Genomic DNA, 20740 nt, shown 5'->3' on the forward strand with positions numbered 1-20740 from the left:
AGAGTGGAGAAAAACCACCGACCAGCAGCCAGTGCATGGTAACTGCCCAATTAGGGATTGGAAATTGGACCCAGATGGCTTATGATAATCCCACCACAAAAAATGAATATTCAAAACATATGTTACCATTAGAACAGTATGATTTCATGAAGTAAATCTGTTTGTATTTTATCATGCATGTATACTAATCAATCACATATTCTTGGCTCTGGGCTGACATCTTTTTACAGTGATACTTAAACTGGTTATCGTCCTTTGTGTTATATACGGTATATGCCAGTGACTGGTAGATTGTAAATTGGACATTTCAATATATATATATAATGCCTGTTTCTTAGTTGATATATCATCGTATGTTTTCTCTTTTGAAAGTGTGTTTAATTGTAGTCATTTGTTGAATAGATAGTTATCATGTTTGGATAAAATTATGACATGCTTTCAATTTGAAGCTGGGACATAAATGTACACTGTTCATAATTATATAATCATTGAAAATTCAGTTGAAACTCATAAGTCAGTTTGTAACATGCAATAGTGAAAAGTCTGAATATATCAATTCAACTTTACAAAAAAGATGTGTAAATTGAAGTCTTTTAGTGCAAATAAAGTGAAAAGTCAAAATGTGAAAAGTTACACAAGTGAAATCTTAGAATGTTCTTACTGTAATCATTGCACATTTTATTGAAACAGCAAAACATGAAAATTTCATATCAACTCGACTACATACAAGCAATCATTTACCAAAATAATGAGAAAAATTAAGGATGCCACGCATCATTTACCAAAATAATGAAAAAATGTTTAATGAATGCCTTTACCACATGGTGATATGTTCCCTTGGTAACCATTAGTGATTCTATATATAGGTAATAAGCATGGACAGTGGTCACACACTGGACAATAGGTTGATAGCCTGCATGTTTAGTTTGAGTTTTTGTTCTTATGATAATCAGATTTATTATGTATTTGAAACTGTAAACCAAATACACCAAATCAATTTGCATAATTCTGTATCTGCATATAATGTGTGAATTTTCATTGCCTTAATAATCCTTGAAAACAAATTTAGTTCTATCGATTAAAAAAAATAATAAAAAAAAATAAACTTCAAACTAGGATTTAAATATTACTTGTAAATTATTACACACTCGCTAATTAGACAAAGAAAACAAAAGTTTCTATGAAATTTGGGCCATTTGTGGGTAGCCATTGACCTTGAACTTTGACCATTCTATTTTTAGCTTTTATGTCCGTTGGTGATTCTGAGGAAGCCATTGCGGAGGCCGCCCCTGGTAACACGGGGCTGGAACTTAAGTATGTACCTCTCTTCTTTGGTGGTGTCCCTGAGAGTTTTGATCTGGCACCATTCCAAAAGAGGTAAGAAGAACATGACTTCATCCAAAAAGGATATTTTCCTTTAGATGTGTCAGGTTGACGTAAATCGACGACATGAATTTCTGATTGGGGAGATATAGCATTATCCATGTCCATCCCATGCTATTCCATCCCGTCTGTCCCTGTCCTGTCCCCATCACATGTAATACGTAGACAAATGCAATTGCATCCTTACCAACATTTTCAGTTTTCAAGTTGTTTAATATCATGCATTAAAGGAAGTATTTGCTTTATGTTTATAATATTGAAATGCTGTGGTCTATTTTCTTAGAAACTGTTTTCCAAATAATTTCAAAATACATAAAAAATCTGTCATAAGCAAGACTTGTAAGTTACTCCATATAGTATCCCATATTTACTGATAGCGATATGATTAGAATTTTAAACCTTCTTATCATTGTATTTATAAATGATTGATGATGGTGTTTATTTTGCATTATTAGGGGCGTCCTTAAGAATATGCCATTCCTAGGCTGTATGCAGGAAATCCAGGTGGACCTGAAGACAAGAGATCTACTCCAAGGGAATTCCGTGGGAGTCAAACAGGGCTGCCCAATTTCTGTAAGTCCTTCAATCACCTTCGGAATTACTGAAAAATAGTTTACTTGGTGAAATAACTTTGATATGAAATCTTTAATGATATCCATAAAGGTAAAGGAAGCATTTGTTATAAATTAAATTTTATATACTGCCATGAAATGGGTGGCTGTACTCTACATACTGCCATGTCTGTCCTGTCCAGTCCTATGCCATTGCATCGTGTCTCATTCTGTCACATTGTATTTATATTTCATATAGAGGCAAAGCACTTTTGTCATACAGACATTTCTACTTAATACATAAAAGTTACTCTATATAAAATTTTGTTTTATTAGGGTTATCGTAAAGTTGGTTTCTATGGCAACGGTTTTGCTATGTATGATGGAAGTCCATTGGCTAAGGATGCCGGGGAGGTGTCGCTGTCCTTTACCTCTACACAGGCAGATACGATGATCCTCCTCGCTAAAGACACAGATCAAGAGGTAAGCCCCACACAACCTCAGTACACTGACTCCCTCTGTATACAAAGCTTTGGACCCCTGTGGCACCTACATCTTACACGTGCGAAGCCTATCTTTCCTTCGTTATTCTTTTGGTGTTACAACTATTTCATTATTTGTTTTAATTCCAGATAAATGTTTTGAAAAGCACATGGTATCTTTTGCCATAGTTGTTTATTTTCAATTTTTTCCCATTCTGTTTCTAAGCAAATGATTTGTTGTACCTGATTTTATAGTCGACTCATTGCTCCCTACAAGTGTGGTAGTCCCTCAGACACCTTGAGTTTCTGTAACCAACATTCTTTCGATCACAATCAGAATTACTTTGTGAAAGTTTATCTTCACAAATTTATATCTTTTCATAATTATTTTGAAAGGCATTTCATTTTAATTTTAAATCCTGAAAAACTCAATCTCTGCGAATATACATGTACTTAAAATGGAAATTGCAAAATGTAGTAGCTGCGAAAAAAGGAAATTGGTTTACAGTATAACTTAGTTTCTGTAATTGCTTTTGCTTAGATCCGAATGCCCTGCATGTTTCCAATTAAGTATAAATCTGTGATTGTCTGAAACACTTCTAGAAATGTTATCATATCCTTGACCTTTAGTAATGTCCTTGACCTTTGTGATTTTTGTATGAATTTATGTACCTCTAGACTAGGTGACTTTGACCTTTAGTTATGTCCTTGACCTTTGTGATTTATATATGATTTGATGTCTACCTTTAGACAAGATTGTTTTGACCTTCAGCAATGTCCTTGACCTTTGTAATGTCTATATGAATTTGATGTGTTTGACCTCTATTTAACCTTGGACTATATCCACTTTTCCCTGCAGCCTGATATGGAGCCCAAGGTAACAATGACATGTAACAAAAGATCTCTACCATACAAATTAATCTGTAAATAAGATAGCCATTTTAGGAGGTCAAAGGTCATATGCAAGAATCACTTGAGGCTCCACTATACATAATTGCAATATTTCTGACACTTTAAAAAAGTTCTTAAAATTTGTGGACAGATCTCTTTTAACATTCCAAATCAGTCTTGTGTTTACCTCAAGACATTGCAGTGTTTGTGTTTGATGACTTTTGACCTCCAAAGATGGTTCTGACTCGTGTATTAGCATTTGAACCTAACAGATGGTTCTAGTGTAATGACTTTTCACCCCAGGAGATGATGAGGATAATAAAGCAATTAAAAAAAATGTAGCCTAACAATATCATATCATCATCATAGTAACCATAGTTTTCATTACAATGGGATGAGAAATACAAAAAAAAACATGGTGTAGATAATTATCAAAGGAAACGGTAGACAAATACAACTGGTATGTATTATGCATATTTCTCATTCATTGCTTCAATATATATACTCAAAATCATATTTCTCTAATCAGTGCTATAGCATAAAACTGTTGTCTTCTCATCATAAGTACATGAACAGCCCAGGGGTGCTGCATTGTCTCCTAATTTTGGTTTCTAACTGTAACATGGCTAAGGGGGATAACTCTGATACTGTGGGATTAATGCTACATTTAACCTTCATTTACTCAGTGCTTTGTATAACCAGTAAGTTGTATATTATATAACAGTAAACATATCTGTCATATTTACCTGTTATGTGGAATGATGATGAACATGAGTAAAAAAAGGTGAATGCTGAGAAGAGAATAAAGCATGATATGAGGAAAATGAAAGTGTGCAAGTTTCATAGTTGGCCAAGGAACATGTTCTCATATTCATATTGGGTGTGTATGAGCATCTGGTACAGGTCTCGTGGCAGTTTCATGATCATTCCTAACTTATATGAACTCCTTGACTTTCTCCATTTAGAAGTTAAGAAAAAACATCTTGAGATTAGGACTTAAGGAGAATTTTATGTATAGGGATATTCATGAACAATGTTCTGATTTGTACTATCCTATTATAAATATCAGCCAGTAAAATTCCCTTTAATAATTAATATGATACATGATGTCAACCATTTGAAGCTTTGTCGGTGAATGTTTTCTGGCCAGCAACTTAGCATGGCAATGCTTTCATATACATTTGTACAGATGATTGAATTTTCAGAAATTTCTATTTGAAGTATACTTAAAACTTGCTTCAACTATAATGTAATCTATATGGATTTAAAACATAATATAAAATTATATTTCATTTGTTGGCCATCGTCGGAGACTCACGGGTGATCGCACTACACTACGCAACAGTGTAGTATAGTGTGATCACCTGTAGGTCTTCGATGATGTTTCTTGGCATGTTGCAAAAAGTCACAAAAAATGTTATAAATGATTTCTTTTTCCTTTTGTTATGTCACTTAAATTGTTACTATAAGAATGTTTCACATATTTTCACTTTGCATTTTGTGTTTGAAGTATTTTGTCATTTTACAAGTTACCCATTCAAATCACACATAAAATATATTATTCAATTAGGTTACTTAATGTGTAGAAATATAAACACGTATTGTGAATGTACAAAAATGTACACTGAAATTGGTATGACTAATCAACACAGCTTAAATTTAAAGAAAAGTCCAACATTATTGTGTCTTGAATGATTCTTATATTTCATAAGAGATCAGTTTATTGACGGGTGAAAGTTTGGTTTGAACTAATTTAACTTTGTCTGATGGTAATAATGGCGTTTACTTTGGTATTTGTAAATAAGACTTAAACTTTTCCAGTTTTAAGACTGTTTGGTTTCTGATTATTGCTAACTCCATAAATTGTTAAGTGTTAATTGTGATTCTCACTATAAGTGTTAATATAAAAATTGAAGAATCAACTTGCATGATAATTTCACTTTTTCAAGTAATGATGCAACTAAAATGAAATTGTCTTGTTGTCTTTGAAACAAATGCCATCAACAATAAAAAAAAAAACTGTTTTATGCCTTTATAATATATTCATAAAATAAAGGGAAAAAAACTGTCAACTTTGGGTATTCATATATTCTTCTGTTCTGAATATTGTTACCAGTTACATTTGCAAAATATTTTTTGTGTATCATATTGTGATTGAGAAAAATATTGACATTAATTATTTATAGTTTTCTGCTCTTTAACAGCATATAGTTGTCTGCTCTTTAACAGCATATAGTTGTCTGCCCTTTAACAGAGTTGTCTGCCCTTTAACATCACTGTCATTTCTCTTCACAGAATTTCTACTCGCTGGCTTTAGTGGATGGCCGTATAGAGGGAAGGTTTAGTGGCACATTTCTCCCAGTGACACTCACCTCCACCAAACGATTTAACGACGGACGTCTGCATAACGTCGCTGTTCGCAAATCAAGAAGAGAGTAAGATCTGTTGTTGTTCTGCAATATGGTCTAAGTATTAAATGTTTGGCTTTTCTGTTGATTTCTGAATTGGAAAAAAAATAATAAAAAAGAAAGAAACGCAGAATAAAAAGAATTTAGATTATGAACTTTTTTATGGATGTTGTCTTCCAACCCTCTATATTAATTTCAATAAGTTTTATTCTTATTTTTTAGACTCTTTCAACTTCATTGTTATGTTGTGGTTATATATCATTTCATAGATTGTGTATGAAAGTATTCCATAGTATGAATACTTAATGTTAAAGTTAAAAAGATTATCTAAGATTTGTGATAAATCTGCCCCAGTGATTGGTTGATGTTTATATGATACGTGTCTTGGTTGTCACAGGATAGAGCTCTATGTTGACGACGTACTGGTCGGGATGGACACCTTACCTGCCGGTACCCAGGAAATTGTAGTGGAGAAGTTATATCTGGGTGGGGCCCCTAATCTATCAAATCGACAGGTCATGGTCGCCAACATCAATGGTCTTAACGGCTGTATCAGTGACATCATCATAGATGGAAAGTAAGTATTGTATACTTTAATGATCCTGATATTTTATTAGGACATTTCTTGATTGCCAAGTTGGTTATCTATGCTGTTTAGAGTTTCATGTCAATTTACCAATTAACAAAGCATCAAATTAGTGCTCCTCGATGAAATAGTGGAGCATGGTAGAATTTTCAAGTCTATCCCACATCTGTCCATCCAGATTTTATATGGAAGAAGGGCATGTCTATGTCTGTCTTGCAGACATTTCTAGTCCTCATTAATGGTAGAGTGCTGGATAGGAAAACTTCTTTGAAATTCCACTTTATAAGTACATGTATAAGTTTCCAATTTTGTAGGTACATTTTATTTTGTGGACAAGAAATCTTGTGGAAACTATTTTCTAGTTATATTGAATTTGCCTATTTCTTTTTTACAGCATTTTGAGTCTGAACAATCCTGAACAGTACGAGCATGCTGATATCGGGAGGTGTAGAGCAGACATCACTCTGCCGGTGTTTACCCTGGCAACCACCCCTAGACCTACTCCTGCACCTACACCTGCACCTACACCTGCTCCTACACCTAAACCTACCACTGAAAAACCTACCACTAAAAGACCTACCACTACACCTATGCCTACCACCACACCTAAGGCTGCTCCTACGACTGAGCCTATGTCTTGTGCCGACCCATCTGATGATGCAACAGAATTCCTAGCCCTGGCGTTTGGAGAATCCCCGGAAAGCTTCGGAGAGATTGCACTTGAGAAAAGGAGTGTCTCATCTGTGTATGTATATTTTTGTTTGACCAAAAATGATTCTTGAAATAAGATAATATTTCTAAAAAATTTCCCCAAAATTCTCGTCAACATGTTTATTTTCAAACTGACTTGAATTCTTTTAATTCTCTGTGTATAAACTGTTACACATTTTTCCAGTGTATTTACTTATAAAATAAAATACTATAAATGATTCTTTGCAGATTCAATGTGTCCATTGAATTTAAAACATTCCTGCCATCTGGCTCCTTCTTCTACATCACCAACCCTGAGAAGGTCGCCTACCTAGCTGTACAGATCAATGACGGCCATGTTTCTCTCCTCTACCGTTACAATGGTGACAGTTTTATCCTCAACGATGCAGCACAAGTCAGCGACGGACAGTGGCATCGCCTTGTCGTCAATAAAGGCACAAAGCTCATCAAGCTTCGAGTGGATGATGGTCGGGAAAGCAGGGGCCGAGTCCAGAAAAGGATGGAGCTAGAAGGTCCCATGTATGTAGGTGGGGGCTTCCCTGCAGTAGCCACACCCCCACAGATGGTAAGTCACCACTGATCGGCCAATTCTCTTGGGGATCGGTGTTTTCCTGTAATAGTCACACCCCCAAAATTGGTAAATTACCACTGATTGGTCAGTTTATTCTGAGGATGAGAGTTTTTTCGGCAGTTGCCACATCCCAGAATTGGTGGTCATGATAACCTCTCAGAATTGATAAAACCACCTCTAATTTGTCAGTACTCTCATTGGGACAAAGGATCTGTAGGTCATTGGTGGATTTCAGTCAGGGGAGATAAATCTTCCAAATTTCACAAATATGACTATACAAGTTCTGTAATGTGATACTATAGTATAAGCTTGTTGTTAGTTACATTATATGTGATGTACATTTACAGGTTGACCACAGTTTGAGAGGATGTATAAGGAACTACAAGATTAATGGTAACTTGATCCTGATCGCCGATGCCGACATTGTCAGTGGTATAAGAGATTGTTATAGAACTGTGGAGCCTGGTGTTTACTTCACAGGAGGAGCTTATGGAGTTCTTGGTATGTGTATGATCTGACAACAATACATTATTATTTTACTCTGAAAATGGAGCTTAAGTGTTCATTTTATGTCAAATGGTTTATGTTAAAGATGGTGAATGAGAATCTGGTTCTTTCATTCCACACATGCAAACCTAAATTATATAATATGTATGTTACAGATCGTGAATATGATATTGGTTCTGAGATGGCTCTACGTTTTTCATTCCGGACACACAAGCCTAATGGTGTGATTCTCACTCTCAGTGAGCCGTCAGGGTCCCCAGCTATAACACTAGAGCTACACGATGGACAGGTAACGTCATTATAGTAGTGTGATTATCACTCTTAGTGAGCTGTCAGGGTCCCCAGCTATAACACTAGAACTACACGATGGACAGGTAACGTTATTATAGTAGTGTGATTCTCACTCTCAGTGAGACGTCAGGGTCCCCAGCTATAACACTAGAGCTACACGATGGACAGGTAACGTTATTATAGTAGTGTGATTCTCACTCTCAGTGAGCCGTCAGGGTCCCCAGCTATAACACTAGAGCTACACGATGGACAGGTAACGTTATTATAGTAGTGTGATTCTCACTATCAGTGAGCTGTCGGGGTCCCCAGCTATAACACTAGAGCTACACGATGGAAAGGTAACGTTATTATAGTATTGTGATTCTCACTATCAGTGAGCCGTCAGGGTCCCCAGCTATAACACTAGAACTACACGATGGACAGGTACATCATTATAGTAGTGTGGTCCTCACTCTCAGTGAGCTGTCAGGGTCCCCAGCTATAACACTAGAGCTACACGATGGACAGGTAACGTCATTATAGTAGTGTGATTCTCACTCTCAGTGAGCTGTCAGGGTCCCCAGCTATAACACTAGAGCTACATGATGGACAGGTAACGTCATTATAGTAGTGTGATTCTCACTCTCAGTGAGCCATCAGGGTCCCCAGCTATAACACTACAACTACACGATGGAAAGGTAACGTCATTATAGTAGTGTGATTCTCACTATCAGTGAGCCATCAGGGTCCCCAGCTATAACACTACAACTACACGATGGAAAGGTAACGTCATTATAGTAGTGTGATTCTCACTATCAGTGAGCCATCAGGGTCCCCAGCTATAAAACTACAACTACACGATGGACAAGTAACGTCATTATAGTAGTGTGATTCTCACTATCAGTGAGCCGTCAGGGTCCCCAGCTATAACACTATAACTACACGATGGACAGGTAACGTTATTATAGTAGTGTGATTCTCACTCTCAGTGAGCCGTCAGGGTCCCCAGCTATAACACTAGAGCTACACGATGGAAAGGTAACGTTATTATAGTATTGTGATTCTCACTCTCAGTGAGCCGTCAGGGTCCCCAGCTATAACACTAGAGCTACACGATGGACAGGTAACGTTATTATAGTAGTGTGATTCTCACTCTCAGTGAGCCGTCAGGGTCCCCAGCTATAACACTAGAGCTACACGATGGACAGGTAACGTCATTATAGTAGTGTGATTCTCACTCTCAGTGAGCCGTCAGGGTCCCCAGCTATAACACTACAACTACACGATGGACAGGTAACGTTATTATAGTAGTGTGATTCTCACTCTCAGTGAGCCGTCAGGGTCCCCAGCTATAACACTACAACTACACGATGGACAGGTAACGTTATTATAGTAGTGTGATTCTCACTATCAGTGAGCTGTCGGGGTCCCCAGCTATAACACTAGAACTACACGATGGACAGGTAACGTTATTATAGTAGTGTGGTTCTCACTCTCAGTGAGCCGTCAGGGTCCCCAGCTATAACACTAGAGCTACACGATGGACATCAGATTCTCACTCTCAGTGAGCCGTCAGGGTCCCCAGCTATAACACTAGAACTACACGATGGACAGGTAACGTCATTATAGTAGTGTGATTCTCACTCTCAGTGAGCCGTCAGGGTCCCCAGCTATAACACTAGAACTACACGATGGACAGGTAACGTCATTATAGTAGTGTGATTCTCACTCTCAGTGAGCCGTCAGGGTCCCCAGCTATAACACTAGAACTACACGATGGACAGGTAACGTCATTATAGTAGTGTGATTCTCACTCTCAGTGAGCCGTCAGGGTCCCCAGCTATAACACTACAACTACACGATGGACAGGTAACGTCATTATAGTAGTGTGATTCTCACTATCAGTGAGCCGTCAGGGTCCCCAGCTATAACACTACAACTACACGATGGACAGGTAACGTCATTATAGTAGTGTGATTCTCACTATCAGTGAGCCGTCAGGGTCCCCAGCTATAACACTACAACTACACGATGGACAGGTAACGTTATTATAGTAGTGTGATTCTCACTATCAGTGAGCTGTCGGGGTCCCCAGCTATAACACTAGAACTACACGATGGACAGGGAACGTCATTATAGTAGTGTGATTCTCACTCTCAGTGAGACGTCAGGGTCCCCAGCTATAACACTACAACTACACGATGGACAAGTAACGTTATTATAGTAGTGTGATTCTCACTATCAGTGAGCTGTCGGGGTCCCCAGCTATAACACTAGAACTACACGATGGACAGGGAACGTCATTATAGTAGTGTGATTCTCACTCTCAGTGAGACGTCAGGGTCCCCAGCTATAACACTAGAACTACACGATGGACAGGTAACGTTATTATAGTAGTGTGATTCTCACTCTCAGTGAGCCGTCAGGGTCCCCAGCTATAACACTAGAGCTACACGATGGACAGGTAACGTCATTATAGTAGTGTGATTCTCACTCTCAGTGAGACGTCAGGGTCCCCAGCTATAACACTAGAGCTACACGATGGACAGGTAACGTCATTATAGTAGTGTGATTCTCACTCTCAGTGAGCCGTCAGGGTCCCCAGCTATAACACTAGAGCTACACGATGGACAGGTAACGTTATTATAATAGTGTGATTCTCACTATCAGTGAGCCGTCAGGGTCCCCAGCTATAACACTAGAACTACACGATGGACAGGTAACGTCATTATAGTAGCCAATGATCACTATCAGTGAGCTGTCAGGGTCCCCAGCTATAACACTACAACTACACGATGGACAGGTAACGTCATTATAGTAGTGTGATTCTCACTCTCAGTGAGCTGTCGGGGTCCCCAGCTATAACACTAGAACTACACGATGGACAGGGAACGTCATTATAGTAGTGTGATTCTCACTCTCAGTGAGCCGTCAGGGTCCCCAGCTATAACACTAGAACTACACGATGGACAGGTAACGTTATTATAGTAGTGTGATTCTCACTATCAGTGAGCCGTCAGGGTCCCCAGCTATAACACTAGAACTACACGATGGACAGGTAACGTCATTATAGTAGCCAATGATCACTATCAGTGAGCTGTCAGGGTCCCCAGCTATAACACTACAACTACACGATGGACAGGTAACGTCATTATAGTAGTGTGATTCTCACTCTCAGTGAGCCGTCAGGGTCCCCAGCTATAACACTAGAGCTACACGATGGACAGGTAACGTTATTATAGTAGTGTGATTCTCACTCTCAGTGAGCTGTCAGGGTCCCCAGCTATAACACTAGAGCTACACGATGGACAGGTAACCTTATTATAGTAGTGTGATTCTCACTCTCAGTGAGCCGTCAGGGTCCCCAGCTATAACACTAGAACTACACGATGGACAGGTAACGTTATTATAGTAGTGTGATTCTCACTCTCAGTGAGCCGTCAGGGTCCCCAGCTATAACACTAGAGCTACACGATGGACAGGTAACGTTATTATAATAGTGTGATTCTCACTATCAGTGAGCCGTCAGGGTCCCCAGCTATAACACTAGAACTACACGATGGACAGGTAATGTCATTATAGTAGCCAATGATCACTATCAGTGAGCTGTCAGGGTCCCCAGCTATAACACTACAACTACACGATGGACAGGGAACGTCATTATAGTAGTGTGATTCTCACTCTCAGTGAGCCGTCAGGGTCCCCAGCTATAACACTACAACTACACGATGGACAGGTAACGTCATTATAGTAGTGTGATTCTCACTATCAGTGAGCTGTCGGGGTCCCCAGCTATAACACTACAACTACACGATGGACAGGTAACGTTATTATAGTAGTGTGATTCTCACTATCAGTGAGCTGTCGGGGTCCCCAGCTATAACACTAGAACTACACGATGGACAGGGAACGTCATTATAGTAGTGTGATTCTCACTCTCAGTGAGACGTCAGGGTCCCCAGCTATAACACTAGAGCTACACGATGGACAGGTAACGTTATTATAGTAGTGTGATTCTCACTCTCAGTGAGCTGTCAGGGTCCCCAGCTATAACACTACAACTACACGATGGACAAGTAACGTTATTATAGTAGTGTGATTCTCACTATCAGTGAGCTGTCGGGGTCCCCAGCTATAACACTAGAACTACACGATGGACAGGAACGTCATTATAGTAGTGTGATTCTCACTCTCAGTGAGACGTCAGGGTCCCCAGCTATAACACACTATAACTACACGATGGAAAGGTAACGTCATTATAGTAGTGTGATTCTCACTCTCAGTGAGCCGTCAGGGTCCCCAGCTATAACACTAGAGCTACACGATGGACAGGTAACGTTATTATAATAGTGTGATTCTCACTATCAGTGAGCCGTCAGGGTCCCCAGCTATAACACTAGAACTACACGATGGACAGGTAACGTCATTATAGTAGCCAATGATCACTATCAGTGAGCTGTCAGGGTCCCCAGCTATAACACTACAACTACACGATGGACAGGTAACGTCATTATAGTAGTGTGATTCTCACTCTCAGTGAGCCGTCAGGGTCCCCAGCTATAACACTAGAACTACACGATGGACAGGTAACGTTATTATAGTAGTGTGATTCTCACTCTCAGTGAGCCGTCAGGGTCCCCAGCTATAACACTAGAACTACACGATGGACAGGTAACGTTATTATAGTAGTGTGATTCTCACTATCAGTGAGCCGTCAGGGTCCCCCAGCTATAACACTAGAAACTACACGATGGACAGGTAACGTCATTATAGTAGTGTGATTCTCACTCTCAGTGAGCTGTCAGGGTCCCCAGCTATAACACTAGAGCTACACGATGGACAGGTAACGTTATTATAGTAGTGTGATTCTCACTCTCAGTGAGCTGTCAGGGTCCCCAGCTATAACACTAGAGCTACACGATGGACAGGTAACGTTATTATAGTAGTGTGATTCTCACTCTCAGTGAGCCGTCAGGGTCCCCAGCTATAACACTAGACTACACGATGGACAGGTAACGTATTTAGTAGTGTGATTCTCACTCTCAGGAGCCGTCAGGGCTATAACACTAGACTACACGATGGACAGGTAACGTTATTATAGTAGTGTGATTCTCACTCTCAGTGAGCCGTCAGGGTCCCCAGCTATAACACTAGAACTACACGATGGACAGGTAACGTTATTATAGTAGTGTGATTCTCACTCTCAGTGAGCCGTCAGGGTCCCCAGCTATAACACTAGAGCTACACGATGGACAGGTAACGTCATTATAGTAGTGTGATTCTCACTCTCAGTGAGCCGTCAGGGTCCCCAGCTATAACACTAGAGCTACACGATGGACAGGGTCATTATAGTAGTGTGATTCTCACTATCAGTGAGCTGTCAGGGGTCCCCAGCTATAACATTACACGATGGACAGGTAACGTCATTATAGTAGTGTGATTCTCACTCTCAGTGAGCCGTCAGGGTCCCCAGCTATAACACTAGAACTACACGATGGACAGGTAACGTCATAATAGTAGTGTGATTCTCACTCTCAGTGAGCTGTCAGGGTCCCCAGCTATAACACTAGACTACACGATGGACAGGTAACGTCATTATAGTAGTGTGATTCTCACTCTCAGTGAGCCGTCAGGGTCCCCAGCCTACTAATACCAACAAGGCAGAATCTCCATAAAGGTAGGTATGGATGTATAATATATAGTAGTGGATTCTCCTTCAGTGAGCCGTCAGGGTCCCACCAGGGGACTCCTACTCGTAGGGGACAGGTATTTATAGTAGTCTACTCTATTCAGTGTAAACTTGACTAAACGTTCAGTGCATATGATCACTCAAAAACTTCATCTCCCTCGTAGATGTGATGGACAGGAAATATCAGGTAGTGTGATTTCATCATCAGCCGTCAACTTCATCTCCCCTCAGTACAAAATGTGTGTGCTATCATGATATACTACACCTGGAGAAAAGGTTTCACTCTCATCATGAGACACAGGTGCTTCCCTCTAGTTTACACTCTAAGTTGGGCTCAGGGACCCATTAGACAACTACTCATTGGGGACATTAATAACCATATTTACTGTGAACAACCAATCATACTGTTCTAGTTTTATGTGTAAGTTCATTACAATATATATATCGTAAAGAAAATTTGGTGCTTATACAGGTTCATAACAATTTTAGCATTTTTGTCGTAAGTGGGGGCAAACTTTTAGTATCTATAAAATGGCCCATTGAATTCTATAAACAAATTTGCCATGACTTACTCACCAGGGACCTTAACCAAATTTGCCCATGACTGACTCACAGGGGCCTTAGGGGCGGGGCCAAAAGGGGTCAAATAGGCTAAAACTTCAAAAATCTTCTTCTAAAATTCTGGAACTGGTAGAATCAAATACTCTTCTTAGATGGAAAGGTCTTTAGGTCCTTTACAAAAATTGTGAATTATATGACCCTGGGGTCTCATGTTTCCCCCTGGGGAGGGGGTCAAGTTAACTATAGTTTATATAGGAAAAACACATATATGAATGTTTTTTGCTTATTTTTCGTAGGAAATTAGTCAAACTGGGTTAGAATGTTTAGCCTGAGATAGCATTTTATCGTCATATCCATATTGGTCCTGGCCGACCCCCAGGGGCCTTAGGGGCAGGGCCAAAAAAGGGTCAAATAGGCTAAAACTTCAAAAATCTTCTTCTGAATTCACAGATTTGATAAAACCTGATACTCTTCATAGATTGGAAGGTCTTAAGGCCCTTTGCAAAAATTGTGAATTTCATCGCCCTGGGATCTCAGATTTTCCCCTGGGTAGGGCGCCATATTTACTATAGTTTATATAAGAAAAACACATTTATGAACATTATTTGCTTTGTTTTCATAGGAAATTAGTCAAACTGGGTTAGAATTATTAGCCTGAAATAGCATTTTAACACCATATCCATATTTGTCCTGGCCTGGCCGACCCCCATGGGCCAGAGGGGCGGGGCCAAAAGGGGTCAAATAGGCTATAACTTCAAAAATCTTATTCTGAATTCACAGATTTGATGGAACCAAATAATCTTCTTAGATTAAAAAGTGAAATTTATAAAATCACTGACACTGCATGACTGACTTCTTGTTTGGTTTTGTTGGAATTTAAGCATAAGGTTTGGTAACATAATACACTATCAAAATGAAAAACAAAAAATAAAAATTCTAAAAGGTTCAACTTTAAAATTTATTCTAATTCGTAAATACTTTTTACAGATTTGAACCAACTTTGCAATGCTTTTCTGTAGCAGCACACAGGTGACCGTCAAGGCCTCTTGGGCCTCTTGTTTAAATTATAATTTTAATCTATTGTTACAGTATTATAACCTATCTATCCATCTATTGTTTCAGTTTTATAAAATACCTATCCAATTTTTGTTTCAGTATTATAAAATATCTATCCATCTATTGTTACTGTATTATAAAATATCTATCCATCTATTGTTACAGTATTTGCAACAGTCCAAGGTGCAGCCTCTACCACTGAGCCCTTTGAAGGCTGTCTACGAGACTTCAGGTTTGGACGGACAGAAGGAAGTACACCTGCTGTAGATTGGTTTTCAATCCCTATTGACCGTAATATCTACAAGTCGGGCTGTCCCGTATGATAGTCAAATGCTCTAGCCTTTGTTTTCTCTTTGTATTCCCGGTTACCACAACATTTTCATCAGGAAAGGCAGCTGAGGAAAACCTTGTATTTTTTCTACTGAAAGAATCTACAAATATTGGTCCACAGGATTGCACTGCAAACTTCACATCAAATAAATTGCAAAAATGCCTGTTTTATGAAGATCTTGTTTCATCACCGAGATGTGCATAGTGCCAAATCCGTCTTATTCCATTAATATTCCCAGTTACATCAATGTTTGATTCTTGTTGGGAGAAAGTCAAAGTAGATCTTATTTTAGTCTACAACAAGATTCTGATAAAACAACTTACAAGGTTGAACTGGACTCCAATGCGCACAAGTAGGAAAACTACTGGAACCGAATTGAGGGGAGATAACTTCATTTGCCTCCGTCTGCCCTGTAGTGCTATAGCCATTGTTTAAGTTGTATTCAAAAAATAGATACTATATAGATCTGGATCTATTTTTTGTGAATTATCTTAACCCCTCTTGATCTTTAACATGGATTATCTTAATATGTATGAATCTGTTTATATGGATTGTCTTTATCTTTTTAAGAAGTTAAGGACTTCATATAGATCAAGATCGGTTCATGCGAATAATATGTGTCTTTTGATGAAGATATATTTAGTTGGATTACAATCTGATAATTTCATTTGCCACATTTATCTTAATCTGTTAATGTAAATCTGTTACTATGATTTTTTGATTATGTGGATTATCTTAATCTGTAGGTGTAGACCTTGATCTATCTTGGTGGATAAATGTAATCCTCAGATGCAGTTCTGGATCTATTTATATAGGTAGTAAATTACCATAATTTGTTGATCAAGATCTGAATCTATTTATGCAGATTATCTTAATCTGTTGATGTATTACTGTAATTTGTCAATGTCAAAATAAAGATGACAGATATATGTACATATAGCTATACATTATTTTTAGATATTTATAGACACTGTGTACCTGTATATAGACTGACATTGGCCAGTAATGTTGTGAGTTTCCTCAGGTACCTGTCTGGCTAATTACCAGGTAAACTTCATTAATTACTAATTAATCCCATCTGTGTTCATAAATGACATCCGCCACATTTTATTCCAAAATCATCTTCTCATAATTGTTCATTTCCAGATATTTAAATGTTTCCTTAATAGTATTACAAAAAAATGGAGCTGTATATTACAAACAGTCGAAATAGCTTATGAATCCAGGTCATTTTCATCATCATGTGAAAATGTTCAGGTCAATTTTACCTGTAGACATTTTTATCTGTGTAGTAGGTAATATTCCATGGTTACTTTTGCCTGATTATGTTATCGTAGGTTATATAATGTTATCATGTTTATTCCCTTGGATACTTAACCTCATTCCTCAAATCTTGGCTCTGATGAATTATAACCACAAACGGTAAAGCCCCAGTCTCATCAATAATTGACAGGTAGATGATATGGTGTGGGTTGTCAGACTGGGCAGGCAAGGATTAATTAATTAAGATATACCTGTCTCACAGGTGTGGATGCTAACATGCAAGCGGATCATGCACTCCTGTCCATTATTGAGATAACCAGCCTATAACTCTGGTGACCGATTTGTCAGTGACTGTATATTACACGTCTTGTTACGCTGAGGTAGATAAAGTAATCCTAATATCAACTGAGGAGAAAAAGGATATCAATGATGATTCTGACTTTTGTATACATGCTTGTACCCTCGTACCTATGTATCAAGTGTGTGACATGAAGATTCACTTCTGTAACATTTTAGTACTTAAGTCTGTTACCAGAGGGTAACCATATTTTAGATCACTTTTGTCATTGCCTTAATTTATCTAATGTCTTATCAATAGATTTCAACTTAAACTATTAGTTATTTTGTCATTCACTGATATATTTAGTTATATTTAAGCATGTGCTTTATAAATGTCTCCATATTTTTCATGCTCTGCATCTTTAGCATGGGAGATAACCATCCCTGGAAGGTAGATAACTAGCACCTGTTGAGTTAACCTTCAGTTTTACAACATATATGTACATGGATCTGAAAAAATATTTATACATTGCTGTAAATTTTTGTACAAATTATTTAAGTTATAATTAATATGATTTCTTGGAGTAATTGAATGAAGTTTTATCAACATTGTAACTGATCTATGCTTCTCTGAGATACCCAATCAAATCAATAGTTATTAATATGATACAATCATTATACATATGAATACTTATATTCATTTTATTCACAAACATTCATATTACATAATTATGTTTGATCAAGGACTAGTATATGATGTTTTCCTCATGTTCAGTCCAGAAAATTTGTAACTATAAGATAAGTAACGGACACTTAATGGCTTTCCTTGAAAGAATTTTTAGACAATATTTAGACAATATCACACTTTTAAAGATCAGATTTTAATTTGCAGTCACCTGGTGTATAGATATTGTTAAATGTTTTGTATTTTGTATGGATTATTTATGCATGTACATGATAAATGTGCATTTTTGTACATACAGTGTATTTGGTATTTGTGAATGTTGACAAACTCCTTGAATTCAAAATTTAATATGTCCATTTATTGTATATATCTATATAAATTACTTTTTACATGAAATTTTATTTTCTATGCATGATTTTAAAGTAATTATTGTATATGTATATTTCATTATATATCATTTTAGATCACAATATTTTCACTGAGCAGTGTTGCTTGTTTTGACCCGCGTCTGTTGATTGTGTTGAAAATGTCCCTGCCATATTTAGTAAACTATATCATAAACATTCACCAATCATCCATACTTGTTTAAAGGCCCATTACCTTTCCGAAACAACTTTTAATTTTCAAAATGTGAGTGTAAAACAAGATTCATAATTTTGTAGAAAAAGTTTCTGAATTTTTTTTTTAAATAAATTAAATATAAATTTTTATAATGCGGGTTGTCTTATGTTTCTGGCTGTTCTTACTAATTACCGTGCATTAGTTGACTATCACTGGACCAGACGGCAAAACAGCAAAATAAATCTTCACTGTTAACAAAGATTGAGCAGAAAATCTTGCATTTGTTTTGTGTTGTTACCTCATCTTTGGCTGTCAATATATATTTTCTTATGTCAATATTGTTTTTAAGAAACTTCGAATTTTTGTTTCGGAAAGTTAGTGGGCCTTCAAGGTCAAATCTCCGTCCACTACATAAGCTTTTAGGATATAAGTTCAGCTATATTTTTGTGTCAAATGTAAATACTACCTCAAATGACAGTTTTGGTCTTCATTTCGCACTAGTAAAACTACTAAATTTGTTTAAAAATGAAATTTTACTGGAGCATCATTTTTGACGAATATGAAAAAGATATTCTGTCACCAAATACTCAAACAGTGCTAAGGGAGGTAACCAATGTAATTTGAAAATTTTAAAGGGAGATCATTTTAACTAGTTGAAAGAATCAATTGATTTATGTACAGTCAAACCTTGTAACTCGAAGTCAATGGGACTAGAATAAAACTAGAATTAAGTTAATTGTGCTAGAGTTATGAATGAAGTTTAGTACAATGGACATTGGACTATAATACTTCAAAAAATATATATTTCTGTATACATATTTCAAAGCAATTTCCCGCGAAAGGCTTACGATATTAAAATCCTATATTAAGGTTCCATATGAATTATTTGTGATAAATTCTCATCAGCACACACTTCCATTCTGAGCCCATGATAATGACTTCATCTACGAATATAAAGGAGAAAATTATTTCGGGACAGTTTCACTGATATAGGATTTCTAGTTAATGAGGTTCAACTGTACATCTAATAGGTAAATATTACAGAATTGAAAGTAATTATATGGAACTGCATAACCCTGTTTAATTATATTAGTATTATTACTTTATATGTAGTATATTGTATATATATGGTAATTTATGTGTAATTATGCCTATAGTAACACTGCCAATCAGTCATTTAGCCCAGTGACATATATTAATCTATACACCCATTCCGTCTTTACATTTTAAAGAGTTATCTGCCCTTATGGTAGGTTAATGATTTTGAAATCATGTGTTTGTGAGCATTCGGAGAAAACACTAACAAAATAATGATGGCACAATCATTACCGTCTCTCAAGGGAGATAACTCTGTATTTATGCAAAGACAGAATACACCTACTAGTTTTGAAATACTTTTTATTTGGTTCGGTTTCTTATCCTGGTACCTGAGAATGGCTTTGAGATGTGACAGTGTTGTATCTGAATGGAATATTTGTTTATTTTTGAAAGATAAATATACAAGTGCAATATATATTTGTATGTATATATGTTTTTGTGTTGTGTCATATTGAACAACACAAGATGACTTTTGTCAGAAATTTTAGCAATCTGATTGGTAGATGGCAGTGCAAGGCTATGATTGGTTGAAATGTGTACACATGTAGCCAATCTGCTGCATGAAATTAGTATTCAAAGTTGTACCATTTAGTAAAGAAACGTTTCCACCTCACTTTGGAAAAAATCAAAAATTTTGAAATCAAGTCCATGTAGTCATCCATGTAGTCAATTTATGACACAAATTCACTCCCAATAAAATATCAAAATAACTCAGCTTGTTTGCCTTATGTTATCATTTTTACTGATAGATATTTGGCCAATGCTTTAAGGACAAACTTTTCACCAATATGCATTGAAAAAGTTTGATTCCAATGACTAAATCTTTGGCATTATGCCCTAGAAAAGGTTTGACCCTA

The 20740-nt window shown here is 37.3% G+C and overlaps 1 protein-coding gene across 1 annotated transcript in view; it reads left to right on the forward strand.

Moving 5' to 3' along the window:
- The window catches only part of LOC138326422 (laminin subunit alpha-2-like), a 117024-nt gene extending 96426 nt beyond the window's left edge, over positions 1 to 20598 (forward strand). Inside the window, exons 52-61 of the mRNA XM_069272531.1 lie at positions 1242 to 1377; positions 1839 to 1956; positions 2271 to 2417; positions 5603 to 5742; positions 6113 to 6292; positions 6696 to 7046; positions 7241 to 7577; positions 7931 to 8084; positions 8246 to 8379; positions 15831 to 20598. Of these exons, the coding sequence (XP_069128632.1) occupies positions 1242 to 1377; positions 1839 to 1956; positions 2271 to 2417; positions 5603 to 5742; positions 6113 to 6292; positions 6696 to 7046; positions 7241 to 7577; positions 7931 to 8084; positions 8246 to 8379; positions 15831 to 15989 (1856 nt within the window). The 3' untranslated portion in view covers positions 15990 to 20598. The remainder of the gene's footprint in view (positions 1 to 1241; positions 1378 to 1838; positions 1957 to 2270; positions 2418 to 5602; positions 5743 to 6112; positions 6293 to 6695; positions 7047 to 7240; positions 7578 to 7930; positions 8085 to 8245; positions 8380 to 15830) is intronic.
- Positions 20599 to 20740: the final 142 nt, after the last annotated feature.

The sequence above is a fragment of the Argopecten irradians genome, chromosome 6 (assembly GCF_041381155.1).
Source record: "Argopecten irradians isolate NY chromosome 6, Ai_NY, whole genome shotgun sequence".
Lineage (NCBI taxonomy): Eukaryota > Metazoa > Mollusca > Bivalvia > Pectinida > Pectinidae > Argopecten > Argopecten irradians.